Source organism: Haliotis rufescens, unplaced genomic scaffold, assembly GCF_023055435.1.
Source record: "Haliotis rufescens isolate VD_foot unplaced genomic scaffold, xgHalRufe1.0.p SCAF_10, whole genome shotgun sequence".
In the NCBI taxonomy this organism is placed as follows: Eukaryota; Metazoa; Mollusca; class Gastropoda; order Lepetellida; family Haliotidae; genus Haliotis; species Haliotis rufescens.
The window spans coordinates 18,666,159-18,680,099 of NW_025963780.1; the positions used below are offsets into that span (position 1 = coordinate 18,666,159).

Genomic DNA, 13,941 nt, shown 5'->3' on the forward strand with positions numbered 1-13,941 from the left:
TGTGAATTTTCGTAATAGCTGATTCAAATAATCTGATATATAAGATTGTAATTAAAGTTTGATACTTCTCAAGTATTAACATTGTCAGTAACGATGATATATGAGTAATATGTGTGTGAGATGAATGTGTGACCTGACTGACAACTTCATGCTAAACTGTTCTCATCATGCACTGTTTGTGTGGAATTCATGATTGAAATCAAAGAAATAATGGGTGTCCTATCTTCTGAGCTATGATGTTGATAGGTAATGACCATTAAAAACCTTGTTGAGTAATTGGGTAAAATACACTACAAAGACGAATGGGTCCCTTGCATGCAATGGGCTAACTCATATTCTTCCTTTACATCATCTAACTACACAATTCAACTTCAGTTCTTAAATACAACAGAACTACTTCTTACACTGGAAAAAGATATTTTATTAAGAAAGAGCACATTAATAACTTTGAAATAAATACACGTATATCAGTTTCATACTAAATAAACGGCCTCCAACCTCCCCTCACAGCCGTCCCTTTCCACTCTTCACATGAACTTAGGAAATGACCATTAAAAACCTTGTTGAGTAATTCAACAGTAAAATACACAACAAATACGTATATCATGAATGGGGCCTGTCAGCTGATGTTCAATGAGCACCATGCCATGGCCTACCCACATTCTTCCTTCACATCATCTAACCACACAATTCAACTTCAGTTCTTAAATACAACAGAACGACTTCTTACACTGGAAAAAATATTTTTTATTAAGAATAACGCATTAATAACTTTGAAATAAATACACGTATATCAGAACATACTAAATAAACGGCCTCCAACCTCCCCTCACAGCCGTCCCTTTCCACTCTTCACATGAACTTACAAAAACGTACAGTGACACATTTCCTTAGCATATCTTACATTACTTTAATAAAGTGTGAACGATTCAACATAATCTCTATGTTAAATTCCCGAAAATAGCTACCACTTGACTACCGTCTAAACTGTTATCACAAGCGAGTAGGAGAGCAGCGAGATGAACAGAAATATGGTTGATAGTACAAGACAGAAAAGAATAAGACTGCCAGTCCGACTGTGGAGAAAGGAACAGGATAGTGTCAGTTAGAAGCAGTAGCAGATAGGGAGTTAGTACGGTGCCAATGAGATGAACAGCTTTATAGCAGACAGTACAAGAGTAGAGAGAAGGGGAGAACACTGCATACGACAGTATAGGGAAAAGTAGAGTAGGAAAGTACAGAGTGGGACAGTGTTGAGTGGGATAGAGTAGGACAGTACAGAGTAGGGTAGAGTAGGACAGTACAGAGTAGGGTAGAGGAGGGTAGAGTAGGACAGTACAGAGAAGGCTAGAGTAAAACAGTGCAGAGAAGGGTAGGGTAGGGTAGGACAGTACAGAGTAGGGTAGAGTAGGACAGTGTAGGACAGGATAGAGTAGGACAGTACAGAGTAGGGTAGAGGAAGGTAGAGTAGGACAATACAGAGTAGGGTAGAGGAAGGTAGAGTAGGACAGTACAAGAGTAAAGAGAAGGGTACATGGGAGAACACACCATACGACAGAATAGGGAAAAGTAGAGTAGGAAAGTACAGAGTAGGACAGTACAGAGAAGGGTAGAGTAGGACAGTACAGAGTAGGGTAGAGTAGGACATTGCAGAGAAGGGTAGAGTAGGACAGTGCAGAGGAGGGTAGAGTAGGACAGTAGAGTAGGGTAGAGTAGGACAGTACAGAGTAGGGTAGAGTAGGACAGTACAGAGTAGGGTAGAGTAGGACAGTACAGAGTAGGGTAGAGTAGGACAGTACAGATGAGTATGAACTAGGGCAATACATTGTAGGGTAGAGTAGGACAGTACAGATTAGGGTAGAGTAGGACAGAAGGGAAGAGAGTATGACAGTACAGATTAGGATAGAGTAGGACAGCACAGAGTAGGGTAGAGGAGGACAGTACAGTGTGGAACAGTACAGAGTTGGATAGAGTAGGACAGTAGAGGAGGACAGTACCAAGTAGGGTATAGTAGAACAATATAGGGGAGGGTAGAGTAGGACAGTACAGAGTAGGGTAGAGTAGGACAGTACAGAGTATGGTAGAGTAGGACAGTACAGAGAAGGGTAGAGTAGGGCAGTACAGAGAAGAGTAGAGGAGGACAGTACAGAGGAGGGTAGAGTAGGGCAGTACAGGGTAGGGTAGAGTAGGACAGTGTTGAGAAGGGTAGAGTAGGGCAGAACAGGGTAGGGTAGAGTAGGACAGTACAGAGGAGGGTAGAGTAGGACAGTACAGAGGAGGGTAAAGTGGGACAATGCAGAGGTGGGTAGAGTAGGACAGTACAGAGGAGGGTAGAGTAGGGCAGTACAGAGAAGAGTAGAGTAGGACAGTACAGAGAAGGGTAGAGTAGGACAGCACAGAGGAGGGTAGAGTAGGACAGTACAGAGGAGGGTTGAGTAGGACAGTACAGAGGAGGGTAGAGTAGGACAGTAGAGTAGGGTAGAGTAGGACAGTACAGAGGAGGGTAAAGTAGGACAGTACAGAGAAGGGTAGAGTAGGACAGTACAGAGGAGGGTAGAGTAGGGCAGTACAGAATAAGATTGAGTAGGACAGTACAGAGGAGGGTGCAGGAGGACAGTACACAGGAGGGTAGAGAAGGACAGTACAGAGAAGGGTAGAGTAGGGCAGAACAGGGTAGGGTAGAGTAGGACAGTACAGAGGAGGGTAGAGTAGGACAGTACAGAGGAGGGTAAAGTGGGACAATGCAGAGGAGGGTAGAGTAGGACAGTACAGAGGAGGGTAGAGTAGGACAGTACAGAGAAGACTAGAATAGGGCAGTACAGAGAAGAGTAGAGTAGGACAGTACAGAGGAGGGTAGAGTAGGACAGTTCAGAGGAGGGTAGAGTAGGACAGTACAGAGGAGGGTAGAGTAGGACAGTAGAGTAGGGTAGAGTAGGACAGTACAAAGGCAGGTAGAGTAGGACAGTACAGAGAAGAGTAGAGTAGGACAGTACAGAGGAGGGTAGAGTAGGACAGTTCAGAGGAGGGTAGAGTAGGACAGTACAGAGGAGGGTAGAGTAGGACAGTAGAGTAGGGTAGAGTAGGACAGTACAGAATAAGATTGAGTAGGACAGCACAGAGGAGGGTGAAGTAGGACAGTACAGAGGAGGGTGAAGTAGGACAGTACAGAGGAGGGTAGAGTAGGACAGTACAGAGAAGGGTAGAGCAGGACAGTACAGAGGAGGGTAGAGTAGGACAGTACAGAGAGGGTAGAGTAGGACAGTACAGAGGAGGGTAGAGTAGGACAGTAGAGTAGGGTAAAGTAGGACAGTACAGAGAAGAGTAGAGTAGGACAATACAGAGGAGGGTAGAGTAGGACAGTACAGAGGCAGGTAGAGTAGGACAGTACAGAGGAGGGTGAACTATGGCAATACATACTAGGGTAGAGTAGGACAGTACAGATTATGGTAGAGTAGGGCAGTAGGGAAAAGAGTAGAACAGTACAGATTAGGGTAGGGTTGGATAGTACAGTGTGGAACAGTACAGAGTTGGATAGAGTAGGATAATAGAGGAGGACAGTTCAGAGTAGGGTATAGTAGAATAATATAGGGGAGGGTAGAGTAGGACAGTACAGAGGAGGGTAGAGTAGGACAGTACAGAGTAGGGTAGAGTAGGACAGTACAGACGAGTATGAACTAGGGCAATACATTGTAGGGTAGAGTAGGACAGTACAGATTAGGGTAGAGTAGGACAGTAGGGAAGAGAGTATGACAGTACAGATTAGGATAGATTACGAAAGCACAGAGTAGGGTAGAGGAGGACAGTACAGTGTGGAACAGTACAGAGTTGGATAGAGTAGGACAGTAGAGGAGGACAGTACAGAGTAGGGTATAGTAGAACAATATAGGGGAGGGTAGAGTAGGACAGTACAGAGGAGGGTAGAGTAGGACAGTACAGAGTAGGACAGTACAGAGTAGGGTAGAGTAGGACAGTACAGAGTAGGGTAGAGTAGGACAGTACAGAGTAGGGAAGAGTAGGACAGTACATGGGGTAGAGTAGGACAGTACAGAGTAGGGGAGAGTAGGACAGTGCAGAGGAGGGTAGAGTAGGACAGTACAGAGTAGGGTAGAGAAGGACAGTACAGAGAAGGGTAGAGTAGGTCAGCGCAGAGTAGGGTAGAGTAAGGCAGTACAGAGTAGGGTAGATTAGGACAGTAGGGAAGAGAGTAGGACAGTAAAGATTAGGGTAGAGTAGGACAGCACAGAGTAGGGTAGAGGACAGTATAGAGTATGGTAGAATAGGACAGTACAGTGTGGAACAGTACAGAGTAGGGTATAGTAGAACAATGTATGGGAGGGTAGAGTAGGACAGTAGAGAATGGGGTGGAGTAGGACAGTACAGAGGAGAGTAGGACAGTACAGACAAGGCTTATTATGATAGTACAGAGTTCAGCTGGCAAGGGTGATGAGGGTACAATGTAGAAGAAAGTAATGTAGGACAGTACAGAAGAGAGTAAAGTAGGACAATGCAGAGTATAGTACAGTGTTACAGAGAGGAGAACAGAGCACAGAAAATTTAGATTACATAAGAGAAGGGTACTTTAGGACATATACATATACTAGAAATATAAGTACAGGGGGGTGGGGGGGGGGGGGGTGGGGGGGGGTGGGGTGGTGGTGGTGGTAGAGTACCATAGGCATGGAAATAGGAGTTTTGGTAGATTGTAGATTGGGCAGAAAACCCATAAGGGGTTTAGATAAAACAGTCAGTAGCAGATGGTCAGAATATGAGTTGACTGTCTTGAAGTTGAAATGCAGACAAGGAAGAATAAGAGAATGAACACCATGTACGAACATTAACCTAAATACGACACACTATTCTATACCTACCTGTCCCCTGCACCTTACAGTGTTTAGAAGAAGTCCCTGGTGCCAGATAAGAGACTGGAGCTGTACTCAGCCAGGAGAGCTTCCAGGTCCTCCAGAGTGTCCTGGGGCTCCTCCAGCCTTGCCTGCTTCTCAGCTTGGGACACCTCGCTGTTGTCATCTGGGCACTTCCTCTTGCATGAGGGCAGGGACTCCTTACTGGGCTCAGCAGTGGGTTTCTTCTTTTTCCTTAAAATCAGTTTAGTAAGATACAGATATTCCACATCATATTCATCATCAGAGTTAGGCTCAGCTCTGTCCACTGCCTTGTCAGGATTTACACTTACTGTTGCAGCAGTGACACCACCTGACTTAGGACTCTCCGATGCTGAAACAATCTTATCCTTTACATTCTTAACAGGGACAGGGAAGGTCTTGCAACCTGTACTGGGCAAGACTGACTTTGGCTTTATGTAAGCACGATTAGCAGACAACAACTGTTCTCCAAAACTAAGCTTAGATGAGGTCTTAATGATACCATGACTACCAGAGGGCTTAGTGATACGGTTCCCAAGGGGTTTGCTCTGGGTTTTTATGTGCTGGGCTCCAAGAGGCTGAGGCACAAAGAAGGGCTTGCTCTCAGGCTGATGCTTGCCCACTTTCTCCTTGGGAATGTGAGGCTTTGGCTGAGGTTTTGGCCTGAAAGTGCGGGGCTTGCGTTTGCAGGGCTTGAGCTCAGGTTTTTGCTTTAGTTGGATAGGGATTACGGAATTGGGTTTGGGGCTGCTTGTTGAAGGTATGGCTGGAGTTTCAACATGGGCAGACTGGGAATCAGGAACTGGACTGGGTTGGTCAAGTTGGGGCAGAACACAGGAGAAGGCCTGATGGGGAATACAATCAAGGCATCATTTTGATTTTTTATGATCAAGTAAGAATATCATTCTGTTTGTATTACATTCTTATAAATGTATAAGCGTGAATAAAATGGTACATGTATGAGCATCAATGTAATATACCTCTGGTCTCATCAGCTCCAGGTCCATCTCTGAAGTGGGCAGGCTGACAGGCAGCTGGCAGACAGGCATCATCTCCCTATGTCTACTGTAAGGTGGTGCCTGGACTGCAGAGGGCAGGGGGATACCAGTCACAGATGGCTGAACTCCAGGCTGCAGGAGTCTTGGCTGTAGGTAACCAGGACCCAGGGAGAGGTTAACAGGATTACCAGCTGGTATCCAGATAGTGTTGTTGTCTACCAGACATCTGGTCCCATCTCCCATCACCACTGTCGGCAGCCCGAGCGGCAAACGAGGCACATGCACTGTATTGATGAATATTTGTTGAAATATTTAATAAAATAAATAATGGCATTATGTTATACTACTGTTTGATAATCTGTGTTCCAGCAACAGAAAATTAACGAGACTGAAATGCAATAAGTAGGCTAGAATGTTTGGGGAATGTTTTTGCATCAAATTTAGGCCTAATGCACGGCCATAATGAAGTTTTATAGTAGCTGGATGGGTACAAGTAAACACTTGCGTAAAGTTAGATAGCCAATTCCCGATCTAGATCAAATTCAGTTATAGCAAATTCGGTTATAGCTTGCCTATTACAATGATAAAATAAATCACTTTTGTGTCTCTCAAAGGTAGGAAAGATATGAGACAATGGTCACTCTTGCAATACAAATACCTACTCATATAGCACATCATGACTGATTAAAAACATACTTATCACATACCTCCTGTACTGGGATTCATGATTTTATACACCTCTTCAAACAGCAAAAACTCTCCAAGTCGTAAACGATACGCAAAACTTGCAATATACTCCAGTGCAATCTGTCAAAATGGCTGACACACAGGAAGGAGGAAAGCGTTGTCATGACGCCACAGGTACCGTTAACACTGCGCATGTGTGGAATTCCGACATCACTTGACTTCCGTCTGTCTTAGGCCTTGGGAGAAAGTTGTTTTGTGTTGGCGTTGTTTCGAAGACTTGGCTCGAAAGGACGCCTTAATTACAGATGCATATGGTTTATGTCAAGGTCAGTTCTAAGGGTTGCTACTCATACACGCAACAACTAGTTGGAGTTACCCTCCCATGATAAGAATTTTACTGCTGCTTCTGCCACTTCCTAATTCACATTCTCAGAATAATTCATCGATACTTTATGGGATTGCCTACAAGTCAAGTCAGGCCGGACCAGGCCATCGTTCTAACTCCATCATCGATGACCAAACGTGTATGTTATTGATGTAATGTACACATGTGACATTAACAAGCAACCACATACCACAAATGTGAAACATGTGGGAATTAAGTTATTACGAGAGGAGTAGTTACGGATTTGAAACGTATCAAATACGTGCAACTATCGTGATACAAATTTCCATTTGTCCGACATAACTTTATCTAACTATATTCAGACAAATAATTCAAAGATAAAATTGCATAACATACGGCTTTAAGTGCATGCAATCAATTTAAACAAAACAGATGTATGGTGAAATACGATATATGAAACAGTATTTAAAATACCCATCTGCTGCTTAAAAAGACCGCTGTTAATCGTTTTCAAAACGAACACGTTCGTTAAAGTAAAGCCATTTTCCTTACACACTCTCAACAAAATCACTATTAGACGATGCATTGCCTGTGTTCGGTCCGACTTGGACCACTGGCCACAAGCATCTAAAACATCACAGATTGTTCATGGAAAGTGTCAAGATATAAAGTCGAACCTCGTTGTCTCGAACTTGGATGTGTCAAATTCCCGGTTGGCTCGAAATCATTTGGTAGTCCCAAGTATCCAAATTAAGCATAACAATCCTCTGATGTCTCGAACCTCGGATAACTCGAACTTTTGCCTTTGTTCCCATGAGTTCGACACAACGAGGTTCGACTGTATAGAAGACATTTATATTTACCTAAATACCACAGGATGACATCCCAGACCTTGGTCAAAGTGAATTGGTCAAACATTGGTTTAAAGCCACTGTATGACATCACAGACCTTGGTCAAAGTGAAATGGTCAAAGATTGGTTTAAAGCGACTGTATGACATCCCAGACCTTGGTCAAAGTGAATTGGTCAAACATTGGTTTCAAGCCTTTTTTTCTTCTTCGCTCTCAATATAGTCTCTATCAGAAGTCTTTGGTCTTTATTTACTTGGCCTGGGCGATCAAAATCAACTTATATGTCCCCAATATACCATCAAGTGTGTTTGGATATACACAATAGTATCATATCTACTTAAATACACCTTTATGAGGTCATACTTTCTTGTATTTTAAGCAAGCATGTTGGTTAACGTAAGCCCTCTACACCCTCAACATATTCTCTATATCATGTCGGAAGTGTGTGATCGGTCCGACTTGGACCGGGCGGTTAAAATCATCTTAAAATTCACAGATATATCATGGAAAGTGTACCGATATTAAGAAGATTAAAACATCTAGGTCAGATACCACTTTTATATTGTCCCGCATTTAGATAGATATAATAATATCCTATATCGTAATGCGTTCAATGATGCATCTGTGATGATATTTCTTGTAGAAGCTATGTTGAGAGTATGGAGGGAGCAGGGCTTGACAACATGTTTGCTTTAAACACCACGATCTGTGACATTATGGAGTCCAATAAAGATGTAATACTATTACACATATCCAGACACTTTCCATGATACATATGTGATGTGTTTTAGTTTTTTTTAACCGCTCGGGCCAAGTCGAACTGAACAAGGACCTAACACTTCTTACTAACTGAGAATAGAAGGACCCAGCTAAATAGTAAACTTTTATTTTCTGCATAACCTCCCTTTATAATCTTGTAATCCTCAATACATGTATTTTTAGTCATTTTATGTTGAACTGTTATTTATGTATTCAGTTAATTCACACTTTTCCATATTCACGACGAGGCTACAGTATCGGCCAGAATCCACCGTCAGGATATAGCCGGAAGATTTCATTTACTTACTTACTCGCCTCAGACTATATGATGGCGCCTCCAGCTTAATTGCTGATAAACGCAGTGTCCAAGTTTGTGTTCTAGATGGGACACAGGACCACTACTCGAGCACTGCATTGCGATTTTGCATGGCGGTACGAGTGACCAAGGGATGTTTGGTGACTGTTTGGGGCCCGACCATCGTGGGTTCGAATCTTAAACTCGCCTTTGATTTGACTCTTGTTCTGTCAGCGATATTCCCGTGCTCGTGGGTTCCACCAAAATGGTAAATGTCTACGACCTACATCACTTGGAATTTCTCCCACATTGTGCTTGCTGATATGACTTAAATGCTGTTCAAAGCAGCGTAAAACCACTAATTCACTCATTGGCATAACTGGAATACTGTTCAAGGCGGAGTCAATCCCAACTCAGTCACTCCGTTACGCATCCTCGAATATAAGCTCAGTAAAGGGGGGGAAATCATGCTTGTCATTTCTGTACGATCTTAATCAAATCCAGCATTCAGCAGTACTACCAATCATGGATTGAATTTGGGTCATGGATTTATCTAGACCTGCTCAAAGGCCGATATCCGGCTCCAAGGCTGCAGAAAACGTCAGTAAAATTTCCAAATTCATATTAATATAGTTATTACTAGTGTTATGGTTTTGTAGAGGTAACTTGTACATCACTGACAACATGGCTAATAAAGTGGTACAGACATTAATGCTTAGATTTACATTATCACACTGAATGCAGTGTTAAAATATTTCCGAATTAAGGTAGAAAATCAAGACAACCTTAAATAGGTAACTTATCACTGATTCGTGATTGCTTAAATTAAGTAATCACAAAAGTGGAATCCTTGTTCGAAAGGACCAAAATGTGTACCTCAAAATATATCATTTGGAATGTATAATATTAACAGCGTACTTCTCTGAGGTACGTAAAGGTACAACATATGCGAAAGGTCCGAAAAGTTTTTAAAGCGTCCAAAATTGCCAAAAAACACAATCACGTACAATAATCACGTACAAGATGTCTAAGACTCTAAGCGTCCATCTAGACACGGAACACACTCCTCAAGAATCCACACACACGTGACAGGAAGACTCGGACTGGGTCGGGGTGTCGTCATCGTCGAGGTTGATATCGACGAAGTGAGGGGTATGACAGAGGACGGGGTCAGAGAAGAGGGCAGGGTCGGTGGAAGAGGTGGGAAGGAAGGGCAAATCTGACAGGGGTTAAAAGATTGGTTTATGGAAAACAACTTGCTACTTTTGACATTAAAGATCGTATCGTATGAATCACAAGACCATGTAACTAAACTTCTATACCAACAAACTCGCAGACTGTACTAAGACTCGTTCATAAACAGATCGGTATACAGCGCGCTAGCGAGATCACATTCACCATGAATTTGGAGCGCTGAAGAGCTCGGTTCCAAATTAAAATAGGAGATATCTATCTACTCTACAGTGGAACTACATCAAATTTCAAACCACAATATGCTTATCTCCGAATTGGAACACGGCAACAACAAAACATCGAACCTTTTCATCATAAGAACACTGGGCCTTCAAATAAGAGCCCGCTGGTGAAAAGTGATGGTGAAGTGAACTGGGTAAAATTACCGAAACGTTTTGCAGCGACGGGCACCTTCGGAAGAAAGTGTAAACATGATGCTTGGGTATGTGGTGGGTCCAATATGTCGTTCCTTCCTAAGGCAAACAAAATAAAAAGGGGGAAAGTGTTCCAAAGAACTGAACTTGTGCCTTTTGCTAATCGTAATATATTTGTAATTTTTAGATTTTGTGTTTCCAAGGCAATGACTTCTTTCAAATGTCGGAAGGGTTCGTTCAAAATATGTTTTTTTCATAAATCAATGTATATCCACTAGGCAGCTGGTGAACGGGTGCCTTTTGCTATTAAGGAATTCAAATGCTTCGGCTTTTTTAACTTCCCTATCTAACCTGAGGTTAGAGTTTAGTCCAGAGCCAAACTTATAAATCTTTCAGTATTTCTTTAGAGAAACGTATGCTCAATTATGTCATACCGTCGCATTGTAAGAGCTGGCTCCGGGCGGAAGATTCAACGTGAGTAGATGTTGTTTCAAAAGTATAGTTCCCAAACGTTTCTGTACTGTTTATAGTGGGGTGGCGAAAGGTACAAAGGAAACACCCGATGGCAGTTTTAGTACGATGTGGCATCCATGCTAGAAATGATGCTAAGGCGTCACTGAACACTCTCAGAGTGGATGCCAAACAAACATCTGAGTGAGTGAGTGAGTTCGTATGGTTTTACGCCGCTTTTAGCAATATTCCAGCAATATCACGGCGGGGGACACCAGAAATGGGCTTCACACATTGTACCCATGTCGGGAATCGAACCCGGGTCTTCGGCGTGACGAGCGAACGCTTTAACCACTAGGCTACCCGACCGCCCCAACAAACATCTGATCTAGTGTGGACACACCAGGCGCCGACAGTGTATCATTGCACGATCTGCACCACTGTGCACAGATGCCACCCTTGTCCTGATTCCAGGGGAAAATAGATCACCAGTTTACCATGTATGTCTATTTATTTGTTTGTTGTTTAACGCCGCACTCAGCAATATGACGGCGGTCTGTAAATAATCGAGTCTGGACCAGACAATCCAGTGATTGACATATATGTTCTGTGGCCCTATGCAAATTCAATGATGGCATATTTAAGACAGTTTCGAAAATGTATCTGTGAACATAAGTTGTTAAGATTAATATTAGCTGAGATCGTTTCGAAAAAATAGACCCTCATGTGGCGAAATACTATTGACCAATACCGAGTCATGAATTGGCAGACCTTTTTAAAGAAATTAAAAAGAGGAATTACAGACATGACATGACTTTATTGCATTTAATACATAACAAATGTTTACCATATTCTGTAACATGATAGATATTGTACACTGTACACAACAGACAATGGATGTACATAGCAGATAATACCCGTACAGAACAAACAATCGACGTACACTATACACAACAATGTGTACACTCACGTGTTTATACTGTACACAACAGACAATCGATGTGTACACAACGGTATGCAGCAGACAATCGGAGTACACTAACAGACAATGGAGTGAGTGAGATACGTTTCAGGCCGCTTTGAACAGTTTTCAAGATAAGTCACGGAGTGTCAGCTTAATGTGGGAGGAAAGTCCGAAATGACGCAGGTTTCAGTCGTTTACCACTTTGGTGAAACCAAAGGGTACGGGTATGGTACTGACAAACCTAGAAACATAATCAGGGCTAACCGTGATTCGAACTCACGATTATAGGTTTCTGGCGTGCCCAAGGGGCGCTACTCTGCACAGCAAATTGCCACCCGTGCCCCCACAGACAATGATGTACACAAGAGATAATGACTTTCTTTGCACACAAAAGACAATCGGCGAGCACTGTACACTGTACTCATCAGGTATAAAACAAACAGCGCATGTACACTGTACTCTGTACGTAGACTGTATATGGACATATAATGTAGTCGATAGACACTGAATGTACACTTTGCACAGAAGGCAATGTGGTAGTGCGCCTTACGGAAGATAACCATTGGACAATTGTATTCAACTTCTATGTACATGTAAGCCAATCTCATCAAAATCCGATCTTTTACCCCGATACGATACCTCTCTACGTGAAGATCTGGGAACACTTTCATAGAGGTAAAATCTGAGCAAACTATGACTGCCTAACCTAAATGAAGGATGCGTGGGTTCTTGAGCCAATCAGATGACAGCTGTCTAAGACGATTTGACCTTATTTCTTTACCACTTCGATTCGGAAATTTCAATCTAGAGGCCGCCACAAGGGTGTACATTTTGGTGTGATGCCACAGCCCTCAGAAGCAATAATAACATACCAACACAATATAATAGCGAGGATGTATTTTTTCAGCATTCTGAACTCCCCGCCAGCATTTAGAAGTCTTTTATATTCATGCAGAGAAATATCGTATCGGAGATCTGATTTCAAAGAAACGGATTTAATGCCCGGAATCGTGTTTGGTTTCAGGCATCGTCAATCCTTCAAGAGATTGTACATACAGGACGTTGTGTATACATACCCGCGAAGTATAGCAAATGACGATGGGTTTAACGCCGCATTGAACAGTACATGTCTTCCATATCACGGCTTATTGTGAGAGGAATACTATGGACTATTCTAAATAACCCTTCATGGTACAGATAATTTACTTCTGGGCACCAGATATTAATTCCTTTCTAAAAAGGCATATAACGATTCCCCGGCCATTGCGAAAAACAAGACACTGTTAGTTGTATCTAAGCCTGTTCCTGCCCCTGTTTCTGCTGGTGTCTCCGCCCAATAAAGCTGTGCGTATGTTTTCACAGGTGGAATTCTCTTTCTCTTGGTTCTTGGGTGGTTTTTTCTTGTTCTTGTTCTTGTTCTTTTTCTTGTTCTGTGTTGTAACGGCATACTGGTCCTCAATGTCATCCCCCCTCTTTTTCTTCTGAACCACAGCTACAGGGACGCCTTCGTAGTGGCGGAAGTCCATCCGTGGGGAAATCTTCCTGACCTCTACCTTGTCCTCCTCGTTGTCCTTGACCTTGATCTCGTTCTCGTGGATGATGGCATCAATTTGCTTAGTAACGTCACAAGCCTCGCCGTCCACAGCATCAGCTTCTTTTTCCGGAACCTCAAGCACGTATTCATAGTCCTTCTTCTTGTTGAGGAGATGCTTGTTCGGGACACCCCTTCGTTTCACCTTGACCTTCTCGTTCTGACTGACCCTTGTTCCCTTTTTACAGTGTTCGGGGGCAATTTGATCATCCATTCTATACGCCGCTCGTTCGAAAGCACAAGGGGCCTCGTAGAGAAAACCGCCTACCTCGTTATCGAGACAGGAGAGGTCGAAATGAGGTTCGATCGTAACGTCATGTTCAGGTTTAGCTAGTACAGCTTTGTGTCTCACTAAAGGCGTAAAGAAACAGAATTGTGTAGGAGACGGGTCAGAAGGTTGGCTATTGCAATACTCCTGCTCAAACCGACCAAGTTGACACTTCAGGATCTTACATTTGGAGAGGGTGGAATAGGACTCGAAGGTGTAGGTATACTTGTCCTTGGTTTTGAAGT

At 42.9% G+C, this 13,941-nt stretch overlaps 1 protein-coding gene across 1 annotated transcript; it reads right to left on the minus strand.

Moving 5' to 3' along the window:
- Nucleotides 1-4,647: 4,647 nt before the first annotated feature.
- LOC125376115 (titin-like) lies at nucleotides 4,648-6,886 on the minus strand. Its single transcript, XM_048387754.1, has 3 exons — nucleotides 6,586-6,886; nucleotides 5,861-6,162; nucleotides 4,648-5,725 (listed from the first exon to the last, which is right to left on the minus strand). The coding sequence occupies exons 1-3, from the start codon at nucleotides 6,602-6,604 to the stop codon at nucleotides 4,892-4,894; spliced, it is 1,155 nt and encodes a 384-aa protein (XP_048243711.1). The 5' UTR covers nucleotides 6,605-6,886; the 3' UTR covers nucleotides 4,648-4,891.
- Between the last annotated feature and the right edge of the window lie 7,055 nt (nucleotides 6,887-13,941).